Consider the following 14909-nt stretch of genomic DNA (forward strand, 5'->3'; position numbering starts at 1 on the left):
CACTGGCAAAGCAGGAAGGCATTCATGTCCTCTGATAGCTCTGCTCAGTGCCTGTGGTCAACTCCAGTCCTGGCCTCCAAGGACAGGGTGGCATTGCGTTTCCAGCGGTTAGAATAAGCTCACTGCCCCGAAACCACATGCCCCAACTTCCGGAGCCTGGCGTCTAGGCCCTGAACAGCAGAGACACGCTCTGCCTCTTTGATGACCCACAGCACAGCTCAGACATGTTGGCCATCAAATACCAGGTCTCATGGGAAGGGAGTGGGTCCGAGAATGCAGTAAAACTTACAGAATGAACACCCAGAATGTTTTTTATTAATCCCTGACCAACACAAAAAGGAGACTGGTAAATAGGCTGGACCAATTCTGTAACATTTTTACCTGAGATGCTAAAATTAGGATGGACAGTTTTACCTGATCTTGAATTGCAGCAGTTTTACCTGATCCTGAAATGTTTGTTCCCCGACCTTGGATGCCCACTGAGCGGCAGAGGGAGCAGCAAGGCTTTCCTGCCAGCCTGTACCTGCTGCTCAGCCCCTTCCTGCCCCTCAAGCCCACACCGATCTGCAGAACCTGCTTTGTGGCCTCTCACACACTGCAAACTCAAGAGCATCCTACCCGCTCCAGCTGGGCCCAGGGATGCCAGGCGGCTCATACGTACACGTCCTGCCGCCATTCCCGGAGCGCCTGGGATCCTGCTACTCAGAGTCCCAGCCCATGTCCCTCTCGCTCCCTCAGACATCACACTCATCCCTTCCTGGAAAACCATTTTAATGAGCTTACAAAGAGGGAGACGTGGAAGCTGGACCAGAGGAGCTGTGCTTTAGAAACTGCTCGGTCTCCCTCCTGGCTCTGAACAGGATTAGCAGCAGTTCTAAAAGGCCCCAGGCCTCCAACAGCAAAGCCAGAGAAAAGTCAGCGCAGAGAGCCGACGGGAAGTGGCGGGCTCTGAGTGCGCGGTGTTGAGGAGACGAGGTGGTGGGGCGGGTGGGGATGTATGGACTCACACGGGCTCTCAGAGGCTCTACCCAGCAAGGCCTATGGCCAGGGCTGTGTAAGGCTGCGCCAGGCAGAGGTGGGAGCACAAAGAAGAGATGAAAGGTCTGGCCAGCAAGCCCCAGGGGAAGGCAAAGGCACTGGGGCAGAGGCGCTAAGGACAACAGCCGGCCCAGGTGGGGCCCTGCAACACCCACACAAACAAGGCCGCCAGGCAGCTCCGAGGCCTCGGCTCCACTGGGTCCTTCTCGGCCAAGCGTAAAGGCATCTCCCCGGCCGGAATTCAGAGCCAAAGCCCCTGCCCGGTCCCGCAGCAACTGTGGGGTGGGGCTGGGTCGGCGTGGGGACTGGGCCATCTTCAGCTCAGTGACAGTTCTGACAGCTGGGGTGGCAAGGAACCCCGTTCACCCGGCAACGGCAGCCCCCGCTGGTGTCTCCAGGGCCCTACAGAATGAGGGGAGAGGTCAGGGCAGGGCAAACAGTGGCCCCATGATACTCCATCAGCCAAAACCCAGTCCACTCCAGGCCCTGCTTCTAAACCGGCCCCCGGCCTCAGCAGCCTGATGGAGGCCATCACAAGGGCCTTTCTGGGCCCCCAGTTCCATGGCCTCGCTCTGCCTCCCCGAGACCCAGAGCAGGGACGGAGCTGGTGTATCTGCACATTCTGGAAGGTGAGCACATGGGCAGCACCAAGGGCTGCTCCTCCGCCTCCACATCTCAAAGCCCGTCTGTGACAACGATCCCCAATCCCAGCAACACACCCTAATTTGAGAGCTACCACATACAAAGCACTCACATGACAGGCATCCACTACGCCCGTTTCTACACTTTTTCATTTGATTCTGACAATAAGCTAAGTGAGACAGGCCCAGCTATCACCTCCATTTTCCAGATGAAGAAACTGAGGCTCAGAGAAGGCAGTAACAGCCTAACCCACACAGCCGCGTGTGCCAGAGCTGCGGACCCACGCCCCCGCGGACTCCACACTGAGCCCCCCACTGTCCTCTAGGCCAACGGCTGCGACTCTTTTCTCTGAAGAGCCAGACCGTTATTTCCGGCCTTGCAGGCCACACAGTCTGCCTTCGGAGCATAAAAGCCGCCGCAGACTACGTGAAAGAATAAGCAGGCTGTGCTCCCCTAAAACGTCACTTATGGACCAAAAAAATCAGATTCCTGTGATTTTCATGTCACAAAATATTCTTTTGATATTTTTTAACCATTTAAAAAGTAAAAAATGTTCTTACTTCACAGGCTGCACAAATACAGGCGGGGACTGGATGGGGCTGTAGTTTTCCCATCCCCACTCCTGGGCGAGGGCCCCCTCCCCACCTCTCCTGAGCCCCTGCTCCCTAAGGACTCACCCCGGGGCCCCAGCGCGGGCCCTTGGTGACCCAGCAGATCTCGGTCTGGCAGACAGTGCAGCGGATCCAGTCACAGCCGTCCTTCTTCTGAACCACGATCTGGCACTGCGGGCAGTGCATGGCCTCGCCCTGCTGCAGCATGGACTGGGGCAGAGCAGGGGCTGACATTGGGGCCAGGCGGGCAGTGGCCCTCCCGACGACAGAGGAAAACCCGACTCCGCTGGAGTGGATCTCTCTCCCAGGCTCCCTGTCTCTGCCGTCTCGCCTCCACCCGGACACTTGTCCCGCTGCTGAGCACCTATCCCAAGCCCCAGCTCTGGGTGGCAGTGAGGCCAGAGCGGGCCAGAGCCCCCAGGGCCCATACACCACAGCCCTTCCAGCTCCCAAAACTCAAACCCCAGGCCCTCAGCCCCTCCCAGCCTCACCCTCAGCATCTCCGTCGTCTGCCGGGCAGCTACGTCGTTCTGAGCCCGCAGGGCCAGGTCGTCCTGGTACTCCCTGCAGTTCATCTGCTCGTGGATGGCCTGCAGGGAGTGGGGGGCTCGAGATGAGGAGGCTCCCGCTGGGAAGCTGGGAGAGGTGGGGGACAGCGGGCGCCCACACAGTACGTAATGCCTCTAGGTGTTGTCACCGACCGGGCCTCACGTGATAAACCACACACGCACTTTACGGAAGACACTGAAGCCAGGGAGGTGAAGCCGGGGTCGGCATGTATGATAATATTTACCCATTTCTGTTAAGTCCTGATGGACACAGACCCTAAACCACCTCTCCCCCAGCTGTGGCCCCTCATCCCACCTTGCAGAGCAGGCAGTTGACGCGGAAACACACGGGGCAGGTGAACTCATTGACGTCATCCTCAAAGAAGCACCAGCCCTTGCAGTCGGGGGTCTTGCAGTGGTAGCTGAAGGCGCTGCGGTTCTCGGCGATGGAGACGCCCAGGTCCAGAAACCGCTGGTAGTCCTCAGGGGTCAGCAGCTGCCAAGACCATGGGACTCAGCCCTCCTGCTAGGCGGCCCGCCCTGCCACCAAATATGCCCCTGGAAGCCCCAATCCTCAGTCCCACCCAGCCCCAGGCCCGTTTCTTCCCGCCAGTATTTAAAACTCCATCAAAAAGTGGATGAACGTTCTGGAGAGGGATGGTGGTGATGGCTGCACAACAGTAGAAATATGCTTAATGCCACAGAACCGTGCATTTAAAAGTGGTTCAGATGGTAAGTTTATATACATTTTACCACAATAAGAAAAAAAGAAAAATATGGACAAAAATAGTAACAAGCAACGCTGGGGAATACGTGGTGAAACCAGCACCCTGGTGCATTTCACTCCGAGAAAGCAATGTGGCAGGAACATTTCAACCACCCAGACTTCTCTGACCCTTCGGGACTCACTCTGCTTCTACAAGTTTATCCTAAGAAAATACTATTAAGAAGAAAGAGACACCACACAAAATGTTCGTTGAAGCATTGCTTACGCACGGAGACGTTGGAATTATTAAGAGGTATAAACAGGATCTATGCCATAGAGATAACCTTTAGAAAGATTTTGTAGCACAACAGCAAAGGCTGCCCTCGCCAGTTTTGCTCAGTGGTCAGAGCGTTGGCCCACAGATTGAAGGATCTCAGGTTCGATTCCCGTCAAGGGTATTTACCTCGGTTACAGGCTCAATCCCTAGTCGGGGCAGGGGCAGGGGCAGGAGGCAACCAGTTGATAAGTCTCTTTCACATCACTGTATCTCTCTGTCTCTCCCCCTCCCTTCTACTCTCTCTAAAAATCAATAGAAGACATATGTACTACTATCTGTAATACTTCAAATAATAAAAAAATAAAGATCAATGGAAAAAATATCCTCAAATGAGGATTAACCAAAAAATAAATAAAATAAAAAAATAGCGAAGGCTATTGTATCTATGCTGGTTATACTAGTAAAAATCATGCCTGGCCAGCATGGCTCAGTGGTTAGGATTGACCCATGAACCAGGAGCTCACGGTTCAATTCCTGGTCAGGGCACATGCCCAGGCTGCAAACTCGATTCCCAGTAGGGGGCATGCAGGAGGCAGCCAATCAATGATTCTCTCTCATATTGATGTTTTTCTCTCTCTCCCTCTCCCTTCCTCTCTGAAATCAATAAAAATCATGCCTACGTTCTATATCTTGATTGGGGTGGTGGTTACATGAGACATTTGTCAAAATTCACCCAACAGTACACTTACAATAACTGCATTTTATTGTGTGCAAAGTATACCTTAATGAAGTTGATTTTAAAAAGGAAAAATATCATGCCTGCCCAGACACCGAGATTAACAGGAGAAATATGCAATCAGGGATCTGCTGGGATGGGGGGGTCGGGCAACGACTGCGGCTACCAGGTCACATGGGCTGACTCTCCAGGCCCCGGAGAGGAGGCCTCAGCACCTTCTGGAGGTTCCCTTCCCAGATACCCCACAGAGGAAGGAGATGAAAATGGGGCTGCTCGTGGGGTTAATGGTGGGAGTTCTCAATTCCACCCTTCTGTCTGCCCTCTTGCCCTTGAGGCAGAACTCCCTGGGCTCCACGAAATGCTTGGTGAAGTCAGGGGGTTCTCAGACGCAGGGTCACAGGAGAGGCAGGAGCGACGGGGAGAAACAGGGTCTGGTGTATGTGCCTGTGGGGTCCCCCATTTGGACCTCAGCCACCATGCCTCACGTTTTTGCCTGGGTATCCGAAGATGCCCAGTTCTGGGAAGGCCACTGCCCAGCAGTTTAAAAACCTCAAATCAAGCCCAACAGTCCACTTTACAGATGGGGAAATGGAGGTCCAGAGGAGGGAGAGATCAATAGCAGTCAGGGAGAGAACTTGATAATAGCATTAACAGCAATAGCGTGCGTGCGTGCGTGCGTGCGTGTGCACACACACACACACACACACGTGCACACACAGACAGCTCTGTGACAGACAGCACTGTGATAGATGCTGGAGGAATGGCCCCAATTTGCTCATGTCTCCCTGACTCCAGGCTCATGGGCGGTCCCCTCCTGCACAGAATCTGGGCTTGAGCCTGTGACTTGCTTTAGCCAGGGGAAGAGCAGCAAGTGTGAAAGGAGCAGACCTGAAAAGCACTCCTGCGCTGGGCCCCCGCTGGCTGCTCGGGAACTCTGAGAGCCTACCACGCGAGAGCCCGGCCAGCCCACTGGCAGATGGGAGACCAAAGTGGAAAGACAGGGCAGTGACCATCAGCTAAGCCCAGATGAGGTCAGCCAGGCCCAACCTGCACCAGAAGACTCGCCAGATAAGCCGAAGCGAAATTACGAAGTGACAGATTCATGAGCTAAATAAACGGTGGCTGTTTTAAGCCACCAAGTCTGAATGACCTGTTACACAGCACAAGGTAACTGATAAGGACTTACCACGCGTCAAGCGCTACTCTCGATTCTTTACACAAACCCTTCACAACCTTGAAATGGAAAGTAACTCTAACTGCCCTGCACTGAGATGAGAACACTGAGGCTCACAGAGGCCGAGTATCTGACTGGAGGTCACCCAGGCCCGCTACCTGCTTGGCTGTCTTTCCTTCACAAGGGGGTTTCTTGACCAGCTACCTCCCCCAGTTCCTGTCCTGTTGACCACTTGGGCCCGCAGCATCCCACACAGAGAAGGCTCTTGATAAATGTCTGCTGCCCAAGACCAGCACCCTGAGCCAGCTCCCACCTGCCAGCTCGGGGCCCAGCTCCCCGGGACGAGTGTGCCCCTCCCCACCCCCAGGCTTACCGCCCGGATCTCCCTCTCCAGCAGCTTGCCCGAGCACGAGTAGGTGTTGTCAATGAAGGGGCAGGCGACCTCTGCCTCCTGGCTGTTGCGGATGGTGCCCTGCAGACACTCCCTGGGAGAGGGATGGAGTGGAGGTGAGGGTCATCTGAACCCCACCCACCGGGACCCCACCCTCACAGGGTGAGCCTGTCCCCAGGTGGGTTTCTCCTCAATGTCTCCCTTCCGTCCCACCAACCCGTCACGATGGCCTCAACGCCTGCCCACCCCACTGCTCTGGTCCAGGTCTCCGTCTCACTCACCTGGAAGACAGCGGGAGCCTCCTGGGCTCCGTGTCCCCCACCCTCCTCCCCAGTGGCTCCCATCCCGTCCTGCTCAGGCTCAGAACAAATGCAAACTCTTAACTGTGCTCCTAAGCACCCCATGACTTGCCCTCCCTAACACCTCTCTGTCCATCCGTCTGCTCCAGCCACACTGACCCCTTTCCTGTGGAAGCCAGGCACATGCCCACGCCAGTGCCACCTCCAGGGCTCCCTGGCCCCCTGCTGGAGCAGGGCCCTGTTATCATAACCCGCTGGTGCTTGGCATGTCACAGTTACAGTTAACCCATGATTATGTGACTAATCGGCCTCCCCACTGGGATGACGCCCCAGAAGGCAGTACTGAACTGTTTGCTCCCTCCTGGGCCTGGCACAGTCCCTGGCACCCGGGGGCTGCTCACCAAATGTCAGGATGGAGGGGCCGGGAGAGGAGGAGCCTGCCCACCAGCCAGGTGCAGGGCAAGGTTGGCTCAGGTGGCCAGGGCTAGGGCCTCAATGCCCCGCCTGGGCCTGGGTAGGAGGAGTGAGGGGCACGGGCTCTGGAGCCAGAATGCCTGAGCCGTGTGGCACTGAGCAAGTTGCTGGCCTCTCTGTACCTCACATTCTCCCCGCGAATGGGGAGACAATGCCTGACAGGATTTTGTGGGTGTCCAAGGAGATGTGAGAGCACAGGACCCACCCCCTTTCTGCCTGGTTAACTGGTGGCCGGGACCCATGCTGCTTGGCGGGGGTGGGGCCCGCACCTGCAGAAGGCGTGCAGACACTCCCGCAGCACCACGGCCTCGCCGGGCGCCAGCACCGAGTAGCACACGGGGCACTCGGCGGGCTCGGTGTTCAGCACCAGGCTCCTCTGGTCCAGCTGGACGTGCTGCAGGTAGTTCCCCTCCTGCTGCTGCTGCTTCCGCTGGGCACAGGGGCGGGGCCGTGGGCAGGTCAGGGTCTCAGGGATGGGTCGGACCAGGAAGGGGGCAGGACAAGGGTCCTGGTCAGATCCCAGAGAGGGGACAAGGCTGGGAGAGTCAGGACTCCCAGGTCGGGGTGGCCGTGGCTGGACAGTGGGCGTGAGCGAGAGCTGCTGGGAAGAGTGAAGCTCGGAGCGGGGCCAGGCAGAGAACCAGGGGCAGGAGGAAGGCCAGGCAGGGGCAAGTTGGGGCTGCAATCAGGAGTCAAGCCAAGCCAGGGAGCCATGGTGGTAAGGAAAGGCCAGGGTCTGAGGAGGCGATCAGAGGCACCAGGGCTCACATTTCTGCGAAGCTGAGCAGGCGGGCCCAGGGCTGGAGGTGGGGCAGGGTAAGGTCACAGAGTAGTCAGGGTATGGGAAGGGGAAGTGATGTTATGGAGCAGAGCAAGGCGGGAGAGAGGAGGAATCCGGCCAGTGTTGCAGATGGACCAGGGGGGCGGTCATGGCTGGGTGGGTAAGGGCAGCTCTGGGTCCAAAGGAGCGAGGTGGAGGATGGGGCATCCGATCGGAATGGGGACATCAGGGTCAGATATCTGTGTGATCAGCACGGACAGGACGGACAGGACGGGACTACAAGAGGGGCGGGCAGAAGGTGGGGCCAGCCTCCCAGGGAGCAGGGAGGGGCTGAGTCCTGGGGTCACAGGAAGTCAGGGGTGGGATAGGGCCAGAGAGGCAGGGTGGACAGGAACAGCAGGACCCAAGGTGAAGTCACAAGTGGACGAGGGGTGGCAGGTGGGACATGGTCAGGGTCGCAGCCAGGATGTTGGAATCCCAACCAGGCACACTTGTATGCACAACCGGTGTGTATGTCAAAGCGAGGGGCGGAACCACCACCCACAGGGGGCAGGACATGAGAGCCTGGCTGGGCCCAGGAGAGGGAGGGTCAGACAAGTGCAGGGGTCAGTCCAGGAGGGGGAGGAGCAGGGTGTGGAGGGCCTCCCTTCCTGGCCTCCGCCTCCCGGTCCCTTCCGCAAGCGTCTGCCTGGGGACACCCCTGCCCACCTGCTGGTACTGGCGCAGCGCCTCCTCCTCGCTGGCCAGGCGCGCTCGCTCCTCTGCGTCCGGCTGGTACGTGGGGGGGACCTGGTAGGTCTCGGGCCTCGCCCGGCAGCACATCTCACAGCCGGGCCGTGTGGGCTTATTGATGAAGGTACAGCCAGGGCACTGCCAGCCCACCTGGGGACAGAGGGGCATTGAGCTCAGCACGTTGAGGGGCCAGGCAGGGTGAGTCAGGGACCAGGGGGCAGCTTACCAGTGGGGGCTCAGGAATGGGGTCAGGCCCCTGACCTGGCTCCTGGGGGGCCCCAGGCTTCGGAAGTGCCGGCTCCTGTGGGCCCCTGGGCTGCAGCATGAGGTCCTTGAAGCCCAGATCTGGGAAAGAGGGTTAGAAGTTGGTGGATCCATGCAGCCAATTTCACCCACCCCCGCAGCCAGCCAGGACCCCACCCTGCACCCCACGCCCTCCTCTCCCTCCTCCCTGGAGGAGCCTCCAGCTTGGTCCTACCAGGTGGACCCAGATCTGGCTGAGAGTCCTGGTGCCCACAGGGTCAGAGCCCCTCCTCCACCCATGAGTGCCCGTGTCCTGGGGCTTAAAAATCCTGCCTCACAACCGGCCTCTTGTGCTCCTGCAGTGAGGCACCTTGAGGGACAAACAGCACTCCTGAGCTGGACCTGCCAAAATACTGACTCCGACCCCTTCATGAGACACTTGATGAAAAAACAAAACTGGACTCTTAACACGTCAATATCAGGAGGGTCAAGGGAAGACAGAGCAGACCTAGGACTGAAGGGGCGGAGAGGACAGCTGAATGCCAGGGCCTTTGTTATAAAGGACATCTATACTAATAAAAGGGTAATACGCTAATTAGACCAGACCTCTTCCGGACGTCATTCCAGATGTCCTGCCTGACAAAGCCGGGGCTGGAGGGAAGCCAGCCCAGGTCCCAGATGCCTGTGGGCAGCCAGAGGAGGGAAGCCCAGGTCCCAGGTGCCGAAGGGAAGCTGGTGCCGACAGCCAAGGGAAGGCCTATTTTTGCATGAATTTTCGTGCATCGGGCCTCTAGCTAGTACATGGAAGTGCCCTATCAATGATAACTTTCTCAATTTGATAGCTGGCCGAAACCGGTTTGGCTCAGTGGATAGAGCATTGGCCTGCGGACTGAAAGGTCCCAGGTTTGATTCCGGTCAAGGGCATGTACCTGGGTTGTGGGCACATGCCCAGTGGGAGATGTGCAAGAGGCAGCTGGTCGATGTTTCTCTCTCATCGATGATTCTAACTATCTCTCTCCCTTCCTCTCTGTAAAAAATCAATAAAAATATATTTAAAAAAATAATAATAAATAAATAAATAAATTTGGTAGCTGTGTGTGGTAATACAAGAAAATGAGTCTCTTTTTTTTTAAGGAAACACACACAGAAGTATTTGTGGGAGAGGGCTATCATGTCTGCAACTTACCCTCAAAACAGTTCAGAAAAAAATAATTTACACCCATACCAATAATTGTTATAAATAATGTTATAGAAAGATGATAAAGCAGAACAAATATGGGAATCTGTTATACAATTATTTATACAATTTTGTAACTTTTCTGTAGGTCCGACATATTCAAAAGTATAAAGCAGCCCTAGCCGGTTTGGCTCAGTGGATAGAGCATTGGCCTGAGGACCAAAGGGTCCAGGGTCGGATTCCGGTCAAGGGCATGTACCTCGGTTGCAGGCTCCTCCCCTGCCTGGACCCTGGTCAGGGTTCGTGCAGGAGGCAACCAATCGATGTGTTTCTCTCACACTGATGTTTCTCTCTGTCTTTCCCTCTCTCTTCCACTCTCTCTAGAAGATCAATGGGAAAATATCCTCGGGTGAGGATTAACAAAAACAAACAAAAAAAACCCAAAAAACTAAATAGATAAATAAAATATGAAGTAAAAAATTTAAACACTAGCAATTATTATCTAATTTACAGAGTTAGAAAAGTAATGAGCAAAGACAGGAAGGGTCTTGCCAAGACCACCCAGCTGATAAACGCCAGAGCCAGGGCTGGACCCAGCCCCTCTCCCCGGGGCTGCTGTCCCCAAAATGGATCCCGAAAGGACTCCCTCCCGGGGCATCCTTTGTCCTCTCTCCCCCATCATGGGAGGATCCTCCAGGTGACCTGCCCGAAAGCCCAGGGGCTCTGCTCCCTCGAGCCCCGGGGCCTCCGGCGAGGGCCCTGTTACTCAGGAGCGGAGCCCCACCTTCCAGCATCCGCAGCTGGCGCTGCCGCTGCAGCTCCTGGGGGTTGAGGGAGGTGTTGCAGGCTGACAGCAGGTAGAGGTAGGCCGGGTCACCGTCCCGCCGCACGCCATGCGAGTGCAGCGTCTCCTGGTCCCGGGCCAACCGCTGCCCAATCACCCACTGCTGCAGCGCTGGCGGGAAGCCATAGTCCAGGAACACCTAGGGGAGTGGGGAGGGGACCAGGGAGAGTCAGAGCCAAGTGGGAAGCCTGCGCCCTGATGCCTCCCCGCAGCCTCCTCACTCACCATGTCCTTGAGGGAAGCCACGGTCATGTCAGGTCGCACCGTGAGCCAGATGGTGACAGTGTGCATCTGAGCGTCCTCCACACTCACCCACAGCCTGCAGAGGAGAACTGGGGAGTAACACGGGCTCGGGCTGCAGGTCCCACCTCAGCCGCCAGCTATCCGCATGGACACGTTTGTACACCTGTGCATGACATGCACACACACACACACACACACACACACACACACACGCCCCTCCCACACCATCCCCCGGCTGTGTCAGGGGCCGCTCCTGGAATCTCACACCCCTGTGCTTCCTTTGTCAGAGCCCACTGCTCAGCCCCTGCGATGGCTGCACAGTGCTCCTGGAATAAACCCCCTCACCGAGCACACAGGGCCTCTGTGACTGCCCCACTACCTCTCCAACCTCTTCTATCATTCTCTCCCTAACAAGGCACCCAGTTATTTACCAATGCCCAGATTCTGCAAAGCGCTTGACCTGCATTAACTCACTTAATCCTCTCAACATACCCATCGGCAGGTACTGTTGTTATCCCTAATTTACAGATACAAACACGAGCCCAGCTCTAGCTGGTTTGGCTCAGTGGATAGAGCGTCGGCCTGCGAACTGAAAGGTCCCAGGTTCGATGCCGGCCAAGGGCACATGCCCAGGTTGTGGGCTCGATCCCCAGTGGGGGGCTTGCAGGAGGCAGCCAATCAATGATTCTCTCTCATCATTGATGTTTCTCTCTCTCTCTCCCTTTTCCTTCCTCTCTGAAATCAATAAAAATATATTTTTAAAAAAACACGTATGTATAAAATAACAAAACAAAACACAAGCCCAGACAGGTTACCGTGACTTTGCCAAGTAAGCAATTTATAACTGTTAGAGGCAGGATTTCAATCCAAACAGTCTAATTCCAGAGAAATGGTTTTAAACACATCCTTTTCAAGGATCCCAAAACGTCTTTGGAAGACCAAAAGCATAAAAAGGGAAAGCTAAGCCGGAGCCCGTTTGGCTCAGCGGATAGAGCGTTGGCCTGAGGACTGAAGGGTCCTGGGTTTGATTCCAGTCGAGGGCACGCACCTCGGTCCCCTGCCCTGGTGGGGGGTGGGGGGATGCAAGAAGCAACCAATTGATGTTTCTCTATCACATCAATGTTTCTCTCTGTCTCACCCCCTCTTCCTTCTACTCTCTCTAAAAATCAGTGGAAAAATATTAACAACAAAACAATAAAAAAAGGGGGGGACTAAGATGAAAAACCAGAAATGAGGCCAGAAGAACCAGATAAATTAGGGGACAAAACAATAACAAATAACAGTAACAGTAAAGTCTACTTCATATCTTCAGAGAGATTTGGGAGAACACTGCATCCATAAAGGAAGAACAGCCAGAAGCAATCATAAAATGAGGAAGAATTCCTGAAAATTTACAAAGTGACTCTGGAATAACCTAGCCGTTAGATCCAACTACGAGTTCACAAGAAAAACGGGCGATACTAAATGACACCCTGAGGAGGCAATTAATAAATCCAGAATGTAGGAAATTTCTAAAAGTCAAAGACCAATTTTCTTTAAAAAAAAATTAATGGCATAAAAATACAGGAGAATAAAACAGGCTTAGACAATATTAAGAAATGGTATGTGTAGATCTCATTTTGTTCCTGATTGGAACAAACCAAGTATAAAAAACAGTAATAAGATAATTAGGGAAATTTGAATATAAACAGAGTATTAGGGGATTTAAAGGAATTAGTAATTTGTGAAAATGGCTTTGAGGTTATTTTTAAGTCCTTACTTTTTAAAAGATATCAAATTATTCAGGAATAAAATAATATCTGAGATTTGCTTTAAAATACTCCAGAAAATACTCTCAAAATTCCTCAGGATAATGATTTTCAACACCCAACCATCAATGACGTGAGGGCAAAATATAGAAATTTTTAGACATGTAAAGACTTCAAACGTTTAACATCCACTTTCCCACACGAAAAGTTTTTGAAATATAAGAACTAAGAATAGCCTGGCCAGCATGGCTTAGTGGCTGAGCATCGACTTATGAACCAGGAGCTCACGGTTCAATTCCTGGTCAGGGCACATGCCCGGGTTGTGGGCTCGATCCCCAGGAGGAGGCGTGCAGGAGGCAGCCAATCAATGATTCTCTCTCATCACTGATGTTTCTATCTCTCTCTCCCTCTCTTCCTCTCTGAAATCAATAAAAATATATTAAAAAAATAAAAATAAAATGCTGTTTGGCATAATAGGTATAAAACATTCTGTGGAAGAGGGAAAACAATAACTGTTCTATTGGCAAGAATACATTATGGCCCACGAGGGTGCAGCAAGCCCTATGTCCCTGGCCAGCCATGCCCTCCTCACCTGATGTCCTGTGTTGGGGAGACCGCAGGCTTCAGCTGCACCCGCAGGGGTACCCGTTGCTCTGCCAGCCAGGTGGCACACTCCATAGCCACCTGCTCATCCCCACCTGCCACTGCCCGGCTGAGCCTCAGGGCCATCTCCTCGGCTAAAAGTCAACACAGTGGACGCGGGTTAGCACAGGGTTTGTTTTACAGGATCCGAGGATGAGGAATCACAAAGTAGGTGATCCTTTTACATGCTGCTTCCTCTGTCCTCCTGGTGAACTCCTACATATCCTTCAGCACCCAGCTTAAAAATCCCCTTCTTGCCTGGCCAGAATGGCTCAGTGGTTGAGTGTCGACCTATGAACCAGGAAGTCAGGGTTCGATTCCCGGTCAGGGCACATGCATCGATCCCCAGGAGGGGACGTGCAGGAGACAGCCAATAAATGATTCTCTTTCATCATTGATGTTTCTCCCTCTCCCTTCCTCTCTCTGAAATCAATAAAAAATATTTTTTTAAAAAAAAAACACCTTTCTCGCCCTGACTGGTTTGGCTCAGTGGGTAGAGCGTCGGCCTATGGACTGAAGGGTCCCAGGTTCGATTCCAGTCAAGGGCATGTACCTTGGTTGCGGGCACATCCCCAGTAGGGAGTGTGCAGGAGGCAGCTGATTGATGTTTCTCTCTCATTGATGTTTCTAACTCTCTATCCCTCTCCCTTCCTCTCTGTAAAAAATCAATAAAATATAAAAAAAACAAACCTTTCTCTGGGAAGTCTTCTCTGATACTCCCAAATCCCCCTCTCTGCTCATTTGGTTCTATTTGTCCTTCATACTCCCAGGTCCCCCATATTTCTATTCATTTATCTGACAAGCATTTATTGAGCTCCTACTGTGTACCAGCCACTGTCCCAGAAACTGGGATTCAGCCAGTGAATTAGCTAAACACAGTCCCTCTCTTCGTGTACGTTTCTCCCTGGTAATTAGACAACTTTAATAAGGGGGTGGGGGAGTGGGGGGGGAGGCGGGAATCAGATTGTGATCGACACGGAAATAAACAGGGTAAGGAGATTAGAGAAGGCCTCTGGGAGGAGGTGACACTGAAGCTGAGACCTGACTGAAGCTGAGACCTGACAGAGGAGCTGGATATTTCAAGACCAAGTTGGGGAAGAGTGTCCCAGATAGAGAGGAAGGTAAGGGCAAAGGTCTCAGCAAGAAAAGGTTGGATTAGGTCAGAAAGTTGGAGGGGAGGGGGGGCCGCTCCAGCAGAAAGAGCAGGAGAGTGAGTGGTGAGTGGAGGAAGATGGCGAGGTCAGCCAGGGCACAGCAGGGCCTCGTGGGCCATCCAGGGCCCAGGCTCTGTTCCAAGAACAGGGCGCACAGGAGGGTTCTGAGCCGGGTGGGGACAGGGGGCAAGGGGCGAGGCCAGTGCCCTTGGTACTGAGGTCAGCGGGATGCCCCCCCGCCCCCCAGCCTAGGAGGTTCCCTGGGTCCTCCAGGCGCTGCCATCGTGGCTAAGGGTGGGCGCACGGAGGCCTCGCGTAAATGAATGACCAGGCACCCGCGGAAGTGGCCGGGCCGGGGAGGAGATGAAGGGCAAGTGGGCAGTCCCCGCTGCAGGCCTTTCCTGGCAGCACCCGCCCCGCCCCCGGGAGTCTCCCGGCGCCTCGCCTCC

The 14909-nt window shown here is 54.4% G+C and overlaps 1 protein-coding gene across 1 annotated transcript in view; it reads right to left on the reverse strand.

The window, feature by feature from the left end:
* Positions 1 to 293: 293 nt before the first annotated feature.
* Positions 294 to 14909, reverse strand: part of RBCK1 (RanBP-type and C3HC4-type zinc finger containing 1) — a 21981-nt gene continuing 7365 nt past the window's right edge. Inside the window, exons 3-13 of the mRNA XM_006756721.2 lie at positions 13257 to 13401; positions 10899 to 10992; positions 10614 to 10812; positions 8636 to 8754; positions 8386 to 8559; positions 7166 to 7326; positions 6106 to 6217; positions 3156 to 3335; positions 2783 to 2881; positions 2358 to 2501; positions 294 to 1440 (exon numbers count right to left, since the gene is read on the reverse strand). Of these exons, the coding sequence (XP_006756784.1) occupies positions 1360 to 1440; positions 2358 to 2501; positions 2783 to 2881; positions 3156 to 3335; positions 6106 to 6217; positions 7166 to 7326; positions 8386 to 8559; positions 8636 to 8754; positions 10614 to 10812; positions 10899 to 10992; positions 13257 to 13393 (1500 nt within the window). The 5' untranslated portion in view covers positions 13394 to 13401 and the 3' untranslated portion in view covers positions 294 to 1359. The remainder of the gene's footprint in view (positions 1441 to 2357; positions 2502 to 2782; positions 2882 to 3155; positions 3336 to 6105; positions 6218 to 7165; positions 7327 to 8385; positions 8560 to 8635; positions 8755 to 10613; positions 10813 to 10898; positions 10993 to 13256; positions 13402 to 14909) is intronic.

Source organism: Myotis davidii, unplaced genomic scaffold, assembly GCF_000327345.1.
Source record: "Myotis davidii unplaced genomic scaffold, ASM32734v1 scaffold354, whole genome shotgun sequence".
Lineage (NCBI taxonomy): Eukaryota > Metazoa > Chordata > Mammalia > Chiroptera > Vespertilionidae > Myotis > Myotis davidii.